At 43.4% G+C, this 22106-nt stretch overlaps 1 protein-coding gene across 2 annotated transcripts in view; it reads right to left on the reverse strand.

The window, feature by feature from the left end:
* Positions 1-881: 881 nt before the first annotated feature.
* Positions 882-22106, reverse strand: part of BVES (blood vessel epicardial substance) — a 128209-nt gene continuing 106984 nt past the window's right edge. The window contains exon 8 of one of the 2 annotated variants that reach the window (XM_068231232.1): positions 882-4140. In XM_068231232.1, coding sequence (XP_068087333.1) covers positions 4025-4140 — 116 coding nt within the window. In that variant the 3' untranslated portion in view covers positions 882-4024. The remainder of the gene's footprint in view (positions 4141-22106) is intronic. The other variant, XM_068231231.1, reaches the window with a different exon arrangement.

Raw genomic sequence — 22106 nt, forward strand, 5'->3', positions numbered from 1 at the left:
TGGCGACATTTTCCAGGATCATTCTCATGGAATAATGTTTGCACTAAATAAAGGTGGAATTGTCTTTCTGGCAAGTTCACAATCAGTTATGGACTTATATATGTCTTGAGGGAAAGAAGGCTGATTACTGAAACATGATTGAATTAAATATGTCTAGGAATGTAAAACATACCATGTACTGAATGAGTTGAGTGTGACGTGACATTTCTATGCAAATAAACAGAAAACATTTTGGATTTGCTGCCTGGTTATGACTAGTTTCAGTGGCTGTGGTTGGAATGCTGATCCTACATTTCAGCTACATGGACGGGTATCATAGGGAATTTAAGCTGTGCAATACTGTCATCACCTGTAATTGTAATTTTCCCTCCAATATTCCCTATTAAACCTTATTCCCCTCCCCCCAACAAGAACTCAATACAATAAATATACCCAATATCTTAAAATCCTCATTCATGAAAAATCCTTGCCTAGTATACCACTTTAATCTCCTATGCCTAGCTTGTTATATTAACCAAGATTACTCTAGTCTCTAACTTAGCTTCTCAATGTCAAACACTACTCTATTCCATTATCTCTCTGTTTTGGCTTTGGCCCCTCTGCCAATAATCCTTGTGCATCCAATGCCCTGCCACACAGCTCATGTCACATGGTGCTGTCAAGGACCGGAGCCCAAATCTTCGGAGTATTTGCATAAAAGGGTCCTTCAGTGTCACATCCCCCTTCATAAATACAATTGGGATTGGCTGGCTGTAAGAATGCAAGCAGAGTAGCAACACTTTAGAATAATACTGGACTGTTTTACCAGAGAGTGGAAACCCCCATCTACTGTAGTATTTCTCATGCAAAGTAATTTCTCAAGTGACAGTTTATTTGGATATAACAATTGATTTAATACCACCACAATTATCTTACTTGTGCAACGTCAGTACACAGTTCTATTAAAAGCAGTTTCTTATTCTTTTATACAGTTTATCATACCTAACCATGTGACAACCGAAGAAATAAATATGTTATAATATGGATATAACTTAAACCATTACATTAAAACTTTATTTAATACTAGTGTCTTACAATAGCCATGGTGACCTTTCACAACTTGGTGTGCCAGTGAATCAATGTGTTTTTACACTCCTGTCCCAAAAAGTGACATTTTTCATCCTTTTAAGGATCTTTAAATGTGAAAGTGATCTGATGATTGTAATGGATATAGCAGTGAATGGTAATAATTTAACCTTCTTCCTATGTACAATTTGTAATTATGTAAATAGATGTGAGTCCTGTTTGCTGATTATATAGGTAAGCCCTGCTTCATAGGGCTTGATATAATTTCAGTACTTGCTTGCCTAGTTTTAGGATCTCTCTGCAGAGCTGCATTGCGGAAGGGTCTGCTTGCTCTAGTGTTAGGATCTCTCTGCAGAGCTGCATTGTGGAAGAGTATGCTCACCCTAATTTTAGTATCTCTCGACAGAGCTACATTGTGAAAGGGTCTGCTTGCTCTAGTGTTAGGATCTCTCTGCAGAGCTGCATTGTGGAAGAGTATGCTCAGCCTAATTTTAGTATCTCTCGACAGAGCTACATTGTGAAAGGGTCTGCTTGCTCTAGTGTTAGGATCTCTCTGCAGAGCTGCATTGTGGAAGAGTATGCTCAGCCTAATTTTAGTATCTCTCGACAGAGCTACATTGTGGAAGGGTCTGCTTGCTCTAGTGTTAGGATCTCTTTGCAGAGCTGCATTGTGAAAGGATCTGCTCGCTCTAGTGTTAGGATCTCTCTGCAGAGCTGCATTGTGGAAGGGTCTGCTCACTCTAGTGTTAGGATCTCTTTGCAGAGCTGCATTGTGGGTCTGCTCACCCTAGTGTTAGGATCTCTCTGCAGAGCTGCATTGTGGAAGGATCTGCTCGCTCTAGTGTGTTAGTATCTCTCTGCAGAGCTGCATTGCGGAAGGGTCTGCTTGCTCTAGTGTTAGGATCTCTCTGCAGAGCTGCATTGTGGAAGAGTATGCTCACCCTAATTTTAGTATCTCTCGACAGAGCTACATTGTGGAAGGGTCTGCTTGCTCTAGTGTTAGGATCTCTTTGCAGAGCTGCATTGTGAAAGGATCTGCTCACTCTAGTGTTAGGATCTCTCTGCAGAGCTGCATTGTGGAAGGGTCTGCTAGCTCTAGTGTTAGGATCTCTCTGCAGAGCTGCATTGTGGGTCTGCTCACCCTAGTGTTAGGATCTCTCTGCAGAGCTGCATTGTGGAAGGATCTGCTCGCTCTAGTGTGTTAGGATCTCTCTGCAGAGCTGCATTGTGGAAGGGTCTTCTCGCTCTAGTGGTTTAGGATCTCTCTGCAGAGCTGCATTGTGAAATGGTCTGCTCGCTCTAGTGTGTTAGGATCTCTCTGCAGAGCTGCAACGTGGAAGAGTATGCTCACTCTGATTTAGTATCTCTTTACAGAGCTTCATCACGTAAGGGTCTGCTCGCTGTAGTGTTAGGATCTCTCTACAGAGCTGCATTGTGGAAGAGTTTGCTTGCTCTAGTGTTAGGATCTCTCTGCAGAGCTGCATTGTGGGTCTGCTCACTGTAGTGTTAGGATATCTCTGCAAAACTACATTGTGGAAGGGTCTGCTTGCTCTAGTGTTAGGATCTCTCTGTAGAGCTACATTGTGAAAGGGTCTGCTTGCTCTAGTGTTAGGATCTCTCTGCAGAGCTGCATTGTGAAAGGGTCTGCTCGCTCTAGTGTGTTAGGATCTCTCTGCAGAGCTGCATTGTGGGTCTGCTCACCCTAATGTTAGGAGCTCTCTGCAGAGCTACATTGTGGAATGCTCTGCTTGCTCTAGTTTTAGGATCTCTCTGCAGAGCTGCATTGTGGAAGGGTCTGCTCGCTCTAGTGTTAGGATCTCTCTGCAGAGCTGCATCATGGAAGGGTCTGCTCTCTAGTTTTAGAATTTCTGTGAAGAGCTGTATGGTGGAAGTGTCTGCTCGCTCTAGTTTTAGGATCTCTCTGAAGAGCTGTATTGTGGAAGGGTCTGCTTGCTCTAGTGTTAGGATCTATCTGCAGAGCTCTAGTGTTAGGGTCACTCCACAGATCTGAATCCTCAAAACTAAAGACAAAGTTTTTTTTCTTTGTCACCTTTGGAAAATTTATCTCAAGTCCTTTTCTTGGCAATGTGAAAAGGAATCTCTCTTGACAGGAGTTTAGACAATATCGACCGTTCCATAATGATTTATGCAAAGCCGAAATATTGTGTCTAGAATTCCGATGTAATTTTTTTGTAGAAGATATTGTTCTGTGCTACATGATCAGTATTTTCAGTGAAATAGTAAGGACATGCCACACAGTGTGACTAAACAAACATGTACAAATGTATGCATTGCTCACATACTGGAAATACACTACACATAATTCTGAAACCAGCTGCTCCTTGCATCCTGATTCCTGTGGATTGTATTTTCTCTCTATCTAGATAAGGTGAATTGATGTTGTTATCAGTACCAGACACAGTGGACACTTGTGCCTGCATTGCATGTAGTATGCTGGTACTATACAATACTCATATGTCTAAATGAAAGGTATGTATCCTGGCAAATAACAAATGTTATTTAATGATGCACCAAATGTTTGCATCCATTCAGCCACCTTTGCTTCTCAGTAAGAAAGTCTGTTTCATTTTCTATATGCAACAATGGGGGTATATTCACAAAAGCTCTGTAAAGTTAATGCTTTGGTGAATATAGCCCAAAATGAGTCGCTGCGGTGCAGAGATTTCTAAAGCCTAAAGGCTGTAGACAATGTTCACACCATTTAAAAGTAAATATTAGAAGAAATGAAAGATGAAATGGTCAGATACAGAGATTTACAATGTGTGCTTATTCATTTAGCATACATCTCACTGCTGTGACATAAATAGACATAACGATTATAGGATTTGTATCATTTGCCAAATGAAAACATATAAACTATTTTTGCAGATGCTTTGTGAAATATGAGGTGGTCCACTGGGCAACATTTTCCTTCACAGTAATTTGGTCATTCGTGTTCTTATGGCAACCTCTGAATTTTGGATGCAAGAGGATAAGAAGGTTCAAAGACATCATCCTCCACACCTTCCTGAATAGGCTTCATCCTGGAAGACGCTCTTAAGCAGGGAGAGTGACCTGTCCATGAGGGAGCACACAACAATGAATTACTACATAGGACAAAACAGCCGGAAAGATCTTGACAACATAGCTACTGTATATGTACAGGTAAGATGGAATTAAATATTGGCAAGTGCAAGTTCATGTATCTTGGGCATGACAGAGCAACATATAACCTATATATAGCATATGGCTGGTGACATCAGACTTGTAAAAAGACTTGGGAATACTGGTTGATGATAAGGTTAGCAACCGTATTTAATGCCATGCAAAAACAGCTAATGCTAATGAAATTCTGGTATGCATAAAATGGAAGATAAACCCATGCTACCATACTATTTCCTCAGTATAAATTATTTGTGAGGTAGAGATGGGCAATAAGATGCTAATCATTTCAAGATGATGCAAATATTATGTTAATTGTATGCAAATTTATTGCGCTTGCTATTGGGCCAAATCATTAGCTACTTCATTTGATGGCTCTCCCTTATGTGTAATTGTTGCTGTTTAATGTGGTTATATATTTTGCACCTTCATGTATGATGCATCGCTAACCTGTTCAGTTGTCATTTATCTTTAACCCATTGCCTTGCACTGTCTGTGTTGTATACTGTACAGTGCAATGGAAGATGGTGGCGCTATATAAATCCAAAATAATAATCATAATTATTTGATTGGTCCACAAACAAGCCTTATAAATTTGTTGTATTGGGAGGCCACCGCTGGATTATGGTATACAGTTGTGGTGGGCACCGTACTACAGGAAGAACATTAAAGGGACTCCGAGCAGTGCAGAAACTATGGAAAGATGCATATCATTTTAAAGCTCTCTTTCTCCTCTTTCCAATGATATATAAAGTGCCGCCCTACGCCTTTTAGTTTTCGCTATTTTCGCGATTGAAATTGCCGCGGCCGTGATTTCGATCGCGAAAATAGAGAAAACTGAAAGGCGTAGGGTAACGATTTAGGTGTCGTCAGAAAGAGGAGAAAGAGAGCTTTAAAATAATATGCATCTTTCCATAGTTACATTGTATTACACAAGGCGACTTTTTTTCAAAGTCAGTAGCTGCATTCAGCAGAATAGAGCTGCTGACTTTAGGAAAAAGTCGGCCTGTTGCACTGTCTGACGCTAATGAGGGCATTAGGGAGAAGGACTGACTGACACTCAGGAAGACAATCTGACTGACACTTTGGTGGATGCTGACACTAGGAGTCTCTGGAGGCGTATGCCTCCCATATCCTTCCAGCTACTTCTATTTTTTCCTGCATTGAATAGTGCAGTCTCTTCCCCTCCCCCCCCCCCCCCCACAGCAGTTTTTTCCATATGCCTCCATGGCAGCATACATATGGGTTAAGCCCCACCCCTACCAATTAACAGGACCTTAGCTATAAAAGAAAGTGACCCCTAGCGAGCAGCATTCTCATTTTTGTCCTCACCTCCGAACAGGTTCCTTAGTGTTTCATCGCTATTTATTTTTATTTTACTCTTACCTCGCCGACATTCCTGCGGCGTTCCGGCCAGGTTCAGCCTCTCCTGGTCGCAGCCCTGTTGTCATGACTAAATGTCAAATTATTCAGGGACCTTATATCTGGGGTGATGGTGGGAGCTTGATCTAAATGATCTTTTCCCCCCTTTATGGCTGCTCTGCATGACTTAAATACGATTGCAGAGCACAGTGTGATCCTTCTCACCTTTTTTTTTCTTCCTGTCTGCTGTCTGCAGTTGCACTGGTTAGTGGTGCATAGTTCAGCTTCTCCTGCTGGGTGTTTGGTGCTGCTGAGTGTTCAGCTCACCTGTATCTCTTGCTCTGTCTGCTGACTGCTCAGGCTCCATTATGTGAGGCATAGTTCTGCCTCTCCTGCTGGGTATTCAGTGCTGCTGAGTGTTCAGTGTGATTCCACTCACCTGTCTCACAGTGAAAGACTCTGAAGCACATGGCTTAGAGTGCATTCCAGCTTGGAACGCACAGCCATCAGACCAGGAAGTCTTTGCAGTAACTGCTCTCCAATCCTTGCTCTGGACACAGCAGAGATCTCCTCACAGCTGAGCTCGCCTCACCTCCTCTCACAAGGCTGGATACACACAGGACTGTGCTGGCTGCAACACTACCTCCCTCTATGTCTGGCTTGAAGGTAAAGGCACTATTATTTGCTGTCCCTCTGATGTAATGCTTCTCAAGCTGCAGGAGGAGGTAAGTTATTCCAAGTATCTTGGTAGCACTATGTACTATATTTTATCATCTGCCATGCTCATTATAAACAGTTATATGAACAGTATTGTGTACTATGTGCAATATAAATGACATAGCATTCCTTGCATGAAAGTATTATCTGATTTCTTATTTTCTGCTACGTTTCATGTACCTCTTATCTTACTTATTTCATCTCTTGCGGTCCGTTGGACTGCATTCTGGATCACACTGTGCCAGAAACAGATAATTCTAAGGTCAATAGGTAAGAGTCATACAGGTAAGTGACCCCGCTTTTCTACAAATAAAGAGAGCACACCTTCCATAAATGGGCTGTACTTTTTTATATACAAGCCCAGGAAGAAGAGAACAATGGAGGGCAAGTTCCAACCACAGTTCTAGGACATTAGTTCTTTGTCATCATTTAAGATCCTGCTTTAGATCTTTATATCATCACTCAGAATCCTGCTCAAGGAGCAGGTAAATAACCTGCCTGGGAACTGGAGGATCAGGTCCCAGTTAAAGGCACCATAGCCCCCCAGATTGCTGGGTTTGTGGCGACAGAACCATGCCAGGGAAATCAGTAAAGTAGATCTTTTTCCACCAGATGGGACAAGAGCCAGAGTTCCACCAGATGCACACATCCAAGATGATAAAGCAGGCTGTCCAGGAATCAGAGGACTACTATGAAGGCTCTTTGGTCCCCAAGCATCCTCCCAGCAAATCAATGAAGATACTGAATATCCTCAATTATCTATGGTTTAGCATGAATCCAATGAGAGTGAGCATACAGATATCTGGTTTCTATTTCTTTTTTATCCAAGCCATCTCTGAAGCCATTCACTGGGAAGAGGAAACCCTTCTCCAGGATAAGAAACGTCTGAAATAATTATCATTCTCCTTTCCTGTCTTGAAAGAGATCAAATAAAGATGAATGGGAAAAGGTAAGGAGAAAGTCCTTCCTGAAAAAGCAGACTTTCCAAACATCATCCTTTCTTCAAGAAAATTCTCCAGCCCTAGCGTTCGCTTCCATGGTGGACATGTCAGTCATGTGTCTTGCATGCCATGTAAGGTTAAAAGTCTTGATTACTTTTTAAGATGTCCTAGACCATAAACGTGATATAGATTTAACGATGGTGTATACGACGACTGGAGGGGCATGTAAACCAGCCCTGGCTCTATCTTCAGTTGCCACGGAAGTGGACAAGGATTCTGATTATATCCTGGCAGCTTAGAGAACGTTCATACTTTCTCTAAGTTTATTAGGGAAGCGGCTATAGATTTTGTCCAGTCCACTTAATATGCCAGGCTTTTTGCCATGACAGTGAATTGGTCTGTTAAAAAAAAAAAAAAAGTCTGCTGATCCCAGCTTCCAACAAAATGTGTTTAAAACTCTGTTTGATGGAAGAAATCTTTTAAGTAACAAGTTGGATCTGGCAACCAACAGTCACCAAGGCTGGTATTATACCAAAGGAGAGAAGACACTGAGGAAGGAAAGACCAGACCATAGGAATTGGCAAACTTCACATGCTAATCTCCATAAGCTCACAAAGCAGTCAGCGCAGAGTCCTATTGACAATTATGAAGTCCAGATAGTAGCTTCAGCAGTTCCATATTTGGACAAAAAACAATAAAGGACGAGTGGGCCACAGATACAGAGTGGTTCGGTTTTTTCTTGGATGTGCAAGTTCACTCCACCACTTAGTCACTTTGGGCTTGATTCACCAAGCGGTACAAAGTGTTTGCACGCTGGTGAAAAGGCCCTTATCACGCCTAAACTCACTTTAGGCATGATAAGAAGAAACTCGCGCGAAGTTACCGCACGTACGCGCGTACGCGCGTAAGTGCGCGCGCAGCACCCGACGCTTCGCGCGAAGCTCCCATTAAGCCCTATGGGACTTTGCGCGCGCTCTCACGCGCGTACGCGCGGTAACTTCGCGCGAAGAGCAGGAAAAAGCGGTGATAACTCAGTGGTGAAAAGGTCATCACGCCTAAAGTCTTTTAGGCGTGATAACCGAGTTATCACCGCTTTGTGAATCAAGCCCTTTGTCTTTACAGAGACCTGCTCTTTTACATTCATGACTCATTGCAGAAAACGGCTGTTATGTTGGTTCCAGAAGAGGAACGCTTTCAGGAAGTCTACTCTCCTCTCTTCATTGTAAAGAAGTCAGGTGATCTGCGTTCAGTACTGGATCTGAAATTCCTAAATCTTCATCTTTCTGAAAACATTCAAGATGGAGTTACAACAAATGACTTGGCAGATACATTCATTATTTCAAACTTCTTTCCACCATGCAGTTGGTAACATTCTTCTCCAGTAACCATCCTCCTTCTCGACATTATCACAGCCATGACAACCTTTTTTGGTACTAGTGTTTATGGTGGCTCAGTTGAGAAAGCAAAGTTAGGACTTTATCACTTTTTAGACAATCTTTTGTTGCTAGCATCAGATCCCAAGGCTCTACTGTGTTAGCAACAGATTATTCTTCAAAGTCTGTCTTTGGCTGGTTAACAAACAAGGAGGAAAGCCACCTCACTCCTTCTGAGGACCTAATCTTTCCGTGAGCAAGATTCCAATCTATATCCAATGCAGTAACCAGATGAGAAAATTGCTGCCAAAAGTTTGCGAGTGCTGATTATCATACTATATTAATTATTTAAGGTGTTGTATACACCTCCTGGGCACTTCGTCATCTACAATCCAGATGGTCAAATGGGTTCACTGGCACATCTGCCCATTCCAACTAGGGTTTCTCCATCAATGAAACCACCAGAGTTACTCTCAGACCATCCTTCTCACTCCCACGATGAGACTGTCTGCGGTGGTGGCTAAACACAAGCTCAACAACTATTACCCAATCGTTCACCCATAACTCGTAAACATGCAAGCATGGTTTGACATGTTTACAGGTCGTATTAGCTTAGGTAAAATAGTCAAAACAAAGCTGATTGATCCCTGCAAATATACTCAAACACAGGGTGGCTTATATGGTGCTTCAGACCTTTAGCCATTACTGGGATGAGACGTCAGTCTTTGATATCAGGTAGCAGAGGGACACAAGGAGTCTGTTCCTCATGTTAGAGGTCAGCAATATTATCTCCAGTGCAGAGAGCAATCTCTGCAGCATCATGGCAGTTTATTTCATAGGGCCTCAGAACTCTGCGGCAGATTTTCTCAATCAAGGGGACTGAGGCAATAGCTTGTGGCCACTCAATAAAATATATCCAGAGTGATCTGTGACCATTGGGTAGGTGGACCTGATGGCAACCTACATCAACTAAATGCCAGCTCGAGGAGATTCGCCCCCACATTCAAGAGCTCAGGGTGCTCTGGCAACACCTGAAATTTCTGAATAGTCTCTGTTTTTTTCCTCCAACTCCACTTATCTTCAAAATTCTGAGACTCCTCCTAGAACAAGTGGTACCCCTGGAGGTGAGTCCATTTTGGCCATGCCAGCCATGAGTCCCTCTAATTTGGAGCCTGAAGTTGGAACCTCCTATTCCTCTTCCAGTCAGACCAAACCCCCTGTCCCAGGACTCAATTTATCATCTGTCTCCTCCCCTTGATTTAATGGCTTAAGGATTGTGGGAGAAAGCTTAGAGACCTGGTAAACTCAGAATCATTGATAAACACACTGCTAAAAGCAGGGAAAACTACCACAAACTGGAAGATATTTTTTCTCAATTGCTCTGGTAAAAAAAATTTAGACCCAATGGGTCCACCAGCACAACATATTCTTAGCTTCCTCCAGATTGGCCTATAAAAACAATTGGCTTGCACTCTCAAAGTGCAGATTTCTGCCATCTCTGCTTTGACGGATCACTGCTGGGTCTCTCACCCTCTAATAGTTCAATTTATGAAGGCTGTCACCAAGAACAAGCATCCTAATTGCAACCTTTTTCCAAAGTGGGAACTGCGCAGGTTCTCAGTTACCTAGCAAAACCTCTTTTTGACCCAGTGGAAGACTGCAGGAGATGAGACTTAACAACCTTAAGAACTATGCTTCGCTATCTCTTTGGACAGAAGAGTTTCCGAGCTCCAGGATCTAGGGGCTCATTCTTGACATCCTACTCAGTAGTTTTGAGACCACTACAGCACTTCACTTCCGGGCTTCCCTTTACTCAGGATCGGACAGTGCCATCTTTTATGGATACAAATTCCTCTGATCTGCATGTTCTAGATGTTGCAAGAACACTTAGAGCCTATGTGAATGTAACAAGGGAGCTTCAGGAAATCAGAACAGCTCTTCATAATTCCATCAGGTCTGAGAAAGAGCCAGCTAACATCAAACTCAAAAGATCTCTTCATGGCTCAAATGAATCAAGAAAGCCTTTTATTAAGGCTAGCCTATTATCAGAGTTTGTGACCTTGTCTCTGGGTGGCATCACAGTGCACTCTTCTCAGCTGTCCCCTGTGCCACCTTCGCTATCCGGGCAAAGATTCACCAGGCTGCCAACTCTGTCCATACTTTCATTGCCCATTTCAGAGTCAATCCAGCAGCCTCCGCTTCAGTTTAATTTAGAAAGAAAGTTATTTCTGAATCTGTTAAAGCCTTCATTTAAATTATTTTTGGTCAGCAAGTCTTGTCCCACCCTTACTTTTTTTCTGCTAGTTAGATCCCATATGTATGCTGCCATGGAGGCATATGGAAAACGGAAAATTGTATACTCACCTAACGGTAATTTTCCTTTCCATGTGCATCCATGGCAGCATAGGGATTTCCCTCCCTTTCCTTTTGTTGACTTTTTGCTGTTCTCCGGTTCGGCTAGTCAATGATAATGCTGCTCGCTAGGGGTCACTTTCTTTTATAGCTAAGGTCCTGTTAATTGGTAGGGGTGGGGCTTAACCCATATGTATGCTGCCATGGATGCACATGGAAAGGAAAATTACCGTTAGGTGAGTATACAATTTTCCGTTATTTTACAGGGACCAAGGGCTCAAACTGCACAATCCTCCAGTGATGCATGCATACATCTGCTCAGTCACAAGCTGGCACTTTGGAACTGGTGAGGAGTTTTGAAGTTATTAGTTCATCCAGGTGACATAATTGTTTGCTGATGTCTTTTTTTTCTGCTGTTTTTTTTGTTTAGACTATTTACATAATTGAGTATTGATCTTGTCATTATATATTAGTGACATAAAACACTGCTTACAAGAGGAAAACACATTAGTTAGCACGTTAGATGCAATTTGATGCACATCTGAATCATTAAACAGAGAAGATAACATACAAAACTTATATACAAATATTTCAGATTGCAGCAAGGATGACAGAAGATGATATGGAAATGCCTGTGAAACAGCTGGCTGAAGTAAGTGAATACATTCCAGTGCAGTGATTCAGAGACAGACAGCTGCAAGATGATGCATGACAGCCGAACAGGACAGAGGCAAGAGTGTTAGTGAGAGGATCCTTTCATTTCCTTGTAATAGAACGTATCCTTTTATTTCAGGGTCTCAAAATGTAACCTTGTGCAGTATTTTCAGTTCAGCGCATTAGCCCTCCTCTATGAAAGAACTGGCACCTTCAGCTTCCAATACCAAGAGCAGCAGCACTACAGACATAATGTATGGAGTACACTGGCAACTGCAGAAACAACATAGGAGTGCACCTAACCGCAATCACTGTACAGCAGACTTCAGCCATTAATACAAGTGCTTCTCACGTGATTGTGATGTTGGGCTGCACATATATTACATCAGATTTTTCAATACTTCTGTGCGTTTTCATTTTTACACTCATGTATAGACTCTCCAACTGGTTATCACTATCCAATGCCATTTATAAAGTTAGTATGAACAGATTACATTTACTTTTACCCTGATGAAGAGGAGGAAGGTTGACAGGTGCTGGTTCTGATAATAGAGCATACACCTCTACAATTATCTCTACTTCCATGTTCATTCTTTTTGTGGCAGTTGCCACCACTGCCATCTTCTGCCTTCTACTAGAGCAGGACTTCACTTCCGTCCACAGCTTATCTCATAGCTTGATAGACATTAGCACTGTATTGGAAATGTGCAGCCAAGCATCATGATCATGTGAGTGGCATCTGTATTGCTTACTGGCCAAAGTCAGTATAATTCACGCACTACTGTGGGATATGCGCGAGTAGCTCTTGTTGTTCTTATGGTTGCACAGAAGTGAGGTTTGCATTCACAGTCAGTTTTAGAAATTTATAGCCGGCTGCAAGTTGAACTGAAAAGATCATTTCTGATAACAGTATGTCAAACAGTGTTGTGTGGCATTGATATTGTTATAGAAATAGTCTTATGCATGTGAAATTTGAGTTTAAGGCTGCTTACACACTAAGACGTTATAGGCGCACGTTAGTGTAGGCTGTAACGCTCCCCCAACGCACAGCAATGTAACACAAGTGGGCTGTTCACACTGCCCACGTTGCGTTACATGTAACGCTGCACGTTCTTCCGAAAGTGCAGCATGCTACGGCGTTACAGCGGCTTAAGCCGCGTTAGACTGTTTGCACATGCTCAGTCAGGTTGGGGAGGAGCGGTGAGCGGCCAGGCACATGGCTAATTAATATTCACTGCACGTTGTGACGTGCAGTGTTTACTTCCTGGTGCGGCTGCTCTGTGCGGCGATTGGCCAGCGGGACCACGTGATGCCGCATGCGTCCAAGAGTACGCATCACGGACGCCAGAGTAAGCTGCACAATGCGGCTCACTCTGACGTCCACATCGAAGAGCACCAGGCCTAGCGTTAGGTGCACGTTATGCGACCTTAACGTAGCACCTAACGCAACGTCTTGGTGTGCAAGTAGCCTAAAGCCACACAATCACAAAATTGTAAAATTTAAAGTGGGATGACACTCAAATTTTAATATGGTCTGAAGCAGCAAATGTAGTATAAAACTAATAGGGGGGAAAAAAACATATTATTGCTTTCCAAGTTATTGGAAGGGTTAAAGAAATACCAAGGTGATAATAAAATTATGACAATCCACTGTATCTATCCTCCGTTTCCTAAAGGCGCATACACACGCCAGATTCCTGCTCAACGGATCTGTCAAAACCAGCCTTATCAGCCTGCCGATAGACTGTACACACTGGCAAACTGTCAGCAGACCGGCCGCCACTCCAGGCGGGTCAGACGACCCATCGTTTGCAGGAATCCGGTATGTGTATGCACCTTTAAAATGACTTTTCATATCCTGCTGTCATTTACAATAGGTATTATCGAGCTTGAGTCATTTACCTCCTAATGACAGGTTTTGAAATGCAGTAGTTCACAGGTGTCAAACTCCAGGCCCGGAGGGCCAGATCCATGCCAGCGTTTAGGATGGACTGAGAAAGAGAGGAATGTGTTCTACCTGATGGACCACACCTTTCCTGATTCAGACCCATCAATTAATTTGAGCTGTGTCAAAAATGTGTGAGGACCTCAGCCCTCAAAGGACCGGCTTGACATCCCTGCAGTAGTTCCACTCATGGTAGATTGTCAAAGTTTCCTTTATTCTTTTCACAAGCACTCCCAGCCATGGCCCTTATCAGCCTTCTTACTCACCTCACACACACACACTGTTCTGGCCATTGTTGTCCAGGGAGTGTTTTTTGAAATAATGGAAATACGGAGAATCTCCTATGAGGACATGGACTCTACAATCTGACCATAAGACACATGGGCCATACACAATTCCCTTTTTCACCTGAGTTTTCTCCTAGGAAATAAGTTTTCATCTTCTATTTAAAGTAATTTTCCAACACTTTTCAACTGAAACAGTACTGAAAAGTGGGCGAAAAAGTACTATCAAACTTATTTTGAGTATTTTCTTGCTTTCTGGTGGCTTAAAAGGCTTTTTATAGACACGTTTAAAAATATCACCTAGGAGAAAAAGTGAATTGCATATGGGCCCTGGGGTCGTATCCTATCACAGAGTTCTTAAAATTAGGGGACAGGTGCATCACCTAATCCAATTCCCTCTAAATCCCCCCCCCCCCCCCCCATGGTTAAAAACTCACTTGGGCGATATACTTACCCAGCAGGTTGTTTACACCCTATCCAGCTGCATTTGTTGCACCACTGCATCTGGGGGTCTCCTTTAATAAGGAGACAGTAAACCAATGGGGAACACCGGCGGAAGCTTCAAAGATGCTTTGCCAGGGCTCGGAGAGGCAGTAATTACAGTGAGAAATACACTGTGATTAAAGCGCCGGCACTTAGCAAGAGGCAGGAGATGTCAAGAGGCGGTAGGTTAAAATAATCAGGATGTATAGTTGCATAGAAAGAAAAAGCAACAGAAGTTGGCACATGCAATCCTTAGAAAAGCTTTATTTTTCCGGCCACATATCAAAAGGTTAAAAAGCAGACAATAAAAGATACTTCCTACCCGTTGCGTGCGCAGAGCCTCAGAAGACGGTCAGGAGAGCGAAACCCCCACAGCTCAATAGGAAACGGGTAGGAAGTATCTTTTATTGTCTGCTTTTTAACCTTTTGATATGTGGCTGGAAAAATAAAGCTTTTCTAATGGCCCATACTCACGGGCTACAATTGTCGCCGCAACACGCGGGGCGTGCGTGTTGCGGCGACAGGTCGCCCGTGAGTATGAGACTTTGCACGGGCGCGCACCCCGAACAGTCGCTCGTCGCTGATGTCGCCAGGCGATTGGCGTGGTCAATCGCCTGGCGACAGTTGCCGCCGCAACTGTCGCTAGTCTGCGTGGGTATGTGGACTAGCGACAGCAACAAGCAGGGGATACATTGAGCTTCCGGCGGGGGGAGGAACAACAGCGACAGCTTCCGCCGCATCAGTTGCCAGGTCCCTCCGCCGTGTCTATGCGGAGGGACCTGGCGACGGCCTGTCGTGCACACGCTCCCGTGTGCTAGCGACAGGCCAGAAATGTTGCCCGTGAGTATGGGCCATAAGGATTGCATGTGCCAACTTCTGTTGCTTTTTCTTTCTATGGAACTATACATGCGGATGTGAAGATAAGTTAGAGCACGCAATCTGAGCCATAAAAAAGCAACCCCGTTTCAGTAGTTTTGTGATCCACATCCTAAAGATCTATTCCGTTGAGGAATGTAGTGCCTATACTCTACATTTTTTTTCTTTTTGTTCAAGTATTAAAATAATCAGGGGTGTCTGCCTCAGCTGTGGGGGGCTTCGGCAATGTGCATTGGCCCAACAGGGAGCTCTGGGGGTCTGCTTATTAAAGGAGACCCGCCAGTTGCAGCGCAGAAAGATGGGGTGAATGTTCGGCAGGTGTGTGCGCACATCTCTGGGGAGGAAGGAAGCAGTGCTGTGGTGCTGAAGGACAGCCCACAGCATAAAACCTCGCTTCCCATCGCCCATAACATGGGAGCATTGCTCAGGCTTTTGCCTGGGTAATGTTTCCTAGCGATCGTCCATCACACAAAGAAAGTGGCAATAGGATCTGACAGTAATCCTCGTGCGATTGCAAGGTGATAAGTAGCTCGCATCAGCAAGCTACTTGTCACCTTGAATAGGATATGACCTTTAGCGGATCAGTTCATTTCGGCATGCAGCTCTGAGAGCCGAGCACCAAAACTAGGCGCCGTCATAGCAGCAATGCTATGATGCGCGCCCCGCGTAGCGGTAATTTGGGGCTCTGGCAGATGCCAGACCCTGAATTACAACTCCCTCCGAGTTGCGACAACTCGGAGGGGGAAGAGTATTTAACGCCGCCTCGGAGTTAAGCGGCAGTGGGGCAAGCCGTCATTCGGCTCTCCCCGCGCCAAACTGAGTGGCGCCGAAATACTATGTACCCAACCCTTAGAGCTATCAGATCAACACTAACTACTGACAGTTACACAGGAAAAAGTAAAGAACAGTGCATTGTGCTCTGGGACAAATTTACATCATACAAAGTGTATTTTAATTTTTCTTTGTGGCAGTGCTCCTTTAACCACTTAATGACATGCTGACTTATAAAAACATCCAGGAGCCATTAAGAGGCTCTAGCAGGACATTTTTATAAGTCAGACAGTGCTGGTGCCGCTGTGCACGTGCATGTGAATGTATGTGCACAGCGGCACCAGCACTGTCTGACTATAGTGAAAAAAAAACCCAGCAAAAAAAAAAAAAATACACCTTTATTTCCAAATGATATATTGTCACCATACTTTGTACTAGGGACATAATTAAAATCTTGTGATAATCAGGACAAATAAGCAGATAAAATGTGTGGGTTGTATGCACAGTAGCAGTGTTTATATTAAAACCACATAGGGGATGAAATTGGAGAAAGTGTATTTTTTCATTTTCTCCTAGCATTTCCCTTTAAAATGCATAGAAAATAAAGTAATTACTGAAAACAAATATTAACCCCAAAAAGCCTAATTGGTGGTGAAAAAAACAAGATATAGATCATTTCATTGTGATTAGTAGTGATTAAGCTATTGGCAAATGAAAGGGATGAGCATGGAAAGGTGAAAATCGCTCTTGTCCGTTAGGGTAAAAAACGCCTTGGGGTTAAGTGGTTAAGAAAGTAACAGGATAAATCTTTAAAAACTTCTTTACTATGACAAAAAAAGCCTATTGTAACAAATTAGTATTAAGAATCTTTTTCTGTGTTTTTTTCATCCCTCCCGCTTGTATTAAATGCATGTTGCACGAACAGTTTTAAGAAGCAACGCAAATAAAACAATATTGACAGGACCCTAGCTCCTGCACTGTTAACTCCAGTGCATTGTTAAAGCTGTAAGTACTGCTCAAATGTGTTTATTATAATATAGTATATACATTATATACTATAATACAGGATAAGATATCTGAAAACAGTGCTCCATTTGATTTACAGTGCCAAACATACTAAACATTTTAAATGTATTTTCTAAATGGCTTTGAGTGCAGCATAACCAATTAAGCAGGATATATTTACTTCTATCTAGCAACTGTCTTAGGTAATCATACAGTATAGATTATGTACCACCGCCAATGAGTAGGTCAATACACCATTAATTCTACCTGACGCTAAATACCAATATGTTAAATTTAATGGAATTATCTCATGCCCAAAGTCATAAAACATTAGCAGGATTATATTTCCTGTGCTTCTAGCAATAGACTACAGTCCCTTTGTGTTAACTATTCAACAATATACTTTAATTATGTGTATGAGACAGTTGCAGAGAAAGACAATTTTGCATTCAAAGTGACAGAGTAACCAAGCAGCTCAGGGTGACCCAAACCACTAGGAATGTATAGAGGGATAAAAAAGACCGAAAAGCCCTCCTACTAAAAAAGCAATGCTTGGTGTGATTTGCCTTCTTAAAACAGAAGGAAACTTGCAATAATTCAGCTTTAAGTGAACATTTGTGGTTACCCACAATGCAACACTACTGAATATGCAAATGATCTCTTTATGCCCCTGTGAGCCAGGCTTGCATCCAGAACCACCATTTTTTTAAAATCAGAAATTATCAACCTCTCCAGTTCAGCTTTATACATTGCTAGGATTAATGGCACACATTTTAATTATCTTTCCTTGTTTATGTACATATAGACCTAAAACCACTCTGACACCCTCAGTCTGACAGACTGTATAATTTTAAAGATGCTGTTAATCACTCAGTTACTGCAGTTGTGAAAAATAAGTTACAACTTTTCCTGCTCCATGCAGCTGGTTACTCTTACAGGGAGATGAAAATACTAGGGCTTGCTGCACTACTTACAGAGTACAGATTACAGGCTTGAAAATAAGTGTTTAGCACAAAGAAGTTAGTCCGGGCACTGTCCCTTTCAAGGCTTTATTTCAGTCTGCCGCTATGTCCATGATACAAGACAGTTCCATCCATTCAAGTGTTGCAAGAATTTATCTGACCTGCAGTTCTGGGTGGTGAAGCATTGGTGGGGAAGACCGTGACCTGGGGATGTAGGACGGCACAACAGACGTTTCGTGACGGTGTGGCGCTTGCTCACGTGCTCTGAAGTCCTTGGACCGGTTGCACGCCCCTGGGCTGGCTAAGTCGCTACCATACAGGTGGTTTGGGGTGAAGTAGCAAACTGCATATGTTTGTTTTCCTATGTGCGGGCTGGGCCCTCCATCTCTAATCACTGGGTGCCGAGTATATTTTTCTCAAGTGTATTATTTGAAAATAAGTGTAATTTTGCATTTTGGAATTTCATAGCTTGTTGCTAACTTAAATGGAAGGGTAATATTTTAAGTACATTTTTGCAGCACTAATACATGTTTAACCGCTTGCAGACCGCGTCACGCTAATGGGCATGGCCGCGGCGGCAGCCCCAGGACCAACTAACGCCGATTGGCGTAAAGTCCTGGGGCACCAGTTTGCAGGAGATCGCGCGCATCTCCCGCTTGGTGGGCGGAGCGAAGCCTTCAGTCTCCAATCGGCGATCGCCGCTCGGAAGACTGTTACACGGCGTATTTACATGTACAGCGCTGCGATCAGCAGCAGCGCTGTACTGGGGACAGCCGTGTGACACGGCTGTCCCCCTGGGGGATAAGAGAGCGATCGGCTCTCATAGGCAGAAGCCTATGATAGCCGATCGCCATGATTGGCCGGCTCGGGGGAGGGAGGGGATTTTGAAGAAGGGAAAAAAAAAATAGTAATAAATATTACAAAAAAAACACAAATATTTATTTAAAAAAAATAAACACAGGGGCGCGCGAGCGATCAGACCCCACCAACAGAGAGCTCTGTTGGTGGGGAGAAAAGGGGGAATCACTTGTGTGCAGAGTTGTACGGCCCTGCAGCTGGACCTTAAAGCTGCAGTGGCCAATTTTGCAGAAATTAGCCTGGTCACTAGGGGGGTTTAACACCATGGTCCTCAAGAGGTTAAAGGATACATCCAAGGTGAAAAAAAAAGCTCTACCTACCTGGGGCTTCCTCCAGCCCCTAGCAGCCGATGTGTCCCTCGCTGCAGCTCTGGTGTCCCGGGATCCCTTACGTTGGAGATGCCAACCTCACCAGGTCGGGATCTTCTGGCTGTGCCGCTCACGATCGCGCTCACGTGGCCTGGAGTGTTCTGCGCAGGCGCAGAAGTACTGCACAGGACACTCCAGGCCACATAAGTGCAATAGCGAGCGGCGCGGCCACATGCTCAAGAAGCATCTCCAACGGAGTGGTTCCCAGCACACTGGAGATGCAGAGAGGGACAGACCGACTGCCAGGGGTGGAGGACGCCCCAGGTAAGTAGTTCTCATTTTTTTTTCACCTCGGATGTATGCTTTAAGACAAATGTTTTCCAGGGGCAGTGCTGGAAATAGACCCCAGATTCCATAGACAACCATTCACTGCACTGGGAGTTTCATCTGGGCATCAAATCCTACCACTGTTCTCAGGAGACACTTCTGTTGTTAAACTGTTTTAAAGGACCACTATCACAAGCATTTAAAATACATGCATGCACAAACATATAAGATGTACATTTCTCCCAGAGTTGCTGTCGCTTACAGTAAGTAGTAAAAATCTGGTTGTAGACTAGTCTATCTCCTCATGGGGAATTAACAGTAGTTCTATTAATCTTTACAAAAGCCCCCCACCCGCCCGCTATCTTATATCACTGAACTTTAAATAATAAAAAAAAAAGTTCAACCCATGTTTGCTGAATTATTTTTGTTATTACCACTGGAGGAGAAGCTTGGAGATTTGCAGACATGTTTTATGCCTCTTTGATACGACAACCTTGCAGTTCTGACTCTGATCTGCCAGTCACCAAGACAACTTCATGTGGCCTAATGTCAGCATTTGTAATCTCACAAATGTCAGCACTTGACACATGATAGTGTGGTTACCAAGCAGCAAGTAAAACACCTTATGCCATGTCTGAATGTACTCACATGTGCCTCCGTATGGTGAACCCCTCTCCATTGCCCATGAGCTTCTACAAGTGCATGCTAACAGCTGATAGGCCGTTAATGCACCACCTTCAGTGGCTCATGTGAAGGACACCTTAACCTCTTGCTGACTGCTCCACTCTAATTGGCGTGAGCAGTGCAGCAGCCCCAGGACCGCTCTACACCGATTGGCATGAACGGCGGGGAATGGGCTTTGCAAGAGAGTTGGTGCGCTGAAGCGTGTGCATTTCCGCTCTGATGACAGAGCTCCGCCTCGCCTTCAGTCTCCCAGTGGTGATCACCGCTCGGAGACTGTTAGATGGCGAAACCGCTGTCTAATATCTTCGTACAGCGCTGCGATCTAAGTCAGCGCTGTACTGGGGAAAGCTATGTGACACAGCTGTCCCCTTGGGAGGCAAAATTATGATCCGCTGTCATAGGCTGAAGCCTATGACAGCCGATCATGCTGATTGGCTGGTGGGGCGAGGGGGGTTTACAAAAATAAAGAAAAAAAATAGTAAAATGTATTTAAAAAAGAAATACTTATAAAAAAGAAAAAAAACACATTGGAGAGCAATCAGACCCCACCAACAGAGAGCTGTGTTGGTGGGGAAAAAGGGGGGGTGTCACTTTTGTGCTGAGTTGTGTGGCCCTGCAGCGAGGCCTTAAAGCTGCAGAGCCCAATTATTGAAAAAAAAGGCCTGGTCACTAGGGGGGTTTATACACCACGGTCCTTAAGCCATGCAACTGAATATCAGACACAGAACCAGCATAGCAGACAAAGGGCCAGTGCACACCAAAAAGTGATAGCGTAAAAACGCTTAGCGCTTTTTGAAGTGATTTTTTTAAGGCAATTCTGGGCATGTGCCTAGCAATTTTCTAAGCATGTTTAGCAATTTTCGGAGCATTTTGGTGTAGAGTTTCTTCAACAAAAACGCATGGAAAATTGCTCTGATCTAGTGATTTTCCACTTCCCTATACTTAGCATTGAGGCTGAATTGCCTCAGAAATCAGCAGAAATGCTGCAGGACCCGCGTTTGCATTTGAGAAAAAAAGCGCATCGCTCTGGTGTGCGCTATCCCATTCAAATACATTATCCATGTGCTTTTTAAAGTGCTAGCGTTTTTTATAAAAGCTCTTGGTGTGCACCAGCCCAAACAGTAGTTTTATAGGCATACAAATATGGCAGCCTCCCTATCCCTCTCGCTACAGGCTCCCTTTTAAGTGTTGTTGGTCTGACTGATTTTCAGAGAAGCAATTGACAGGGATGATGCGATGGCAAATATCTGGCAAACCCTGGGGTACTAAAGATTTTTACTGACTAGCATTCATGTATTAATAGCTTTCACCAGCAGCAGAAATGGAACCCTTTAGAAAGCTGGTGAGGCCGATTTCACCACAGAGTGGTCATAAAGCCCACCAGAATTCACTTCGGACTAAATACCACACCCATTTTCCTTTTGAAAAACAAGAAGTCCTTTAATTATTATGGCCGTGTTCACATTATAGGGTGTTTGCACTAAATTCCATTAAGCAAAGTCTTACTGCACGATGAGTGGAGCACAATGCATTCATTCTCCTCATTGTGTTGAAGACTTTACATAATTCTGCATAAAGCAGCTTAGTGCATACATACCTATGTCTTCTGCTAGACCATTACCCAGGGCAGAGGACCAACGGACAAGCATAATGGACCCATGCTTTCCTATGGGCTCAGGCAGACATCTTCATCGTGTGTTGGTTTGTCATGGTGTTTCTACAATGCACAAACTATATCTGCACATCTTTTTCAGGAAGCAGATGCATTACCATTCAATCCCACAGAACAGGCACGCATCCCTATCCAAGTGTAGAAGACGCTGTAATGGACCTGTACAGTATATCCTTACTATTGGCATACTCTGCCACTCCGACAAGTGTGAACCAAGCCTAAAAGATACACAGCTATAAAGATATTGTGTGGATGAACAAATTAGCTAGGGATGATGGTCCATTTTCAAGACGCATAAATTCAGA

The sequence above is a fragment of the Hyperolius riggenbachi genome, chromosome 4 (assembly GCF_040937935.1).
Source record: "Hyperolius riggenbachi isolate aHypRig1 chromosome 4, aHypRig1.pri, whole genome shotgun sequence".
NCBI lineage: Eukaryota > Metazoa > Chordata > Amphibia > Anura > Hyperoliidae > Hyperolius > Hyperolius riggenbachi.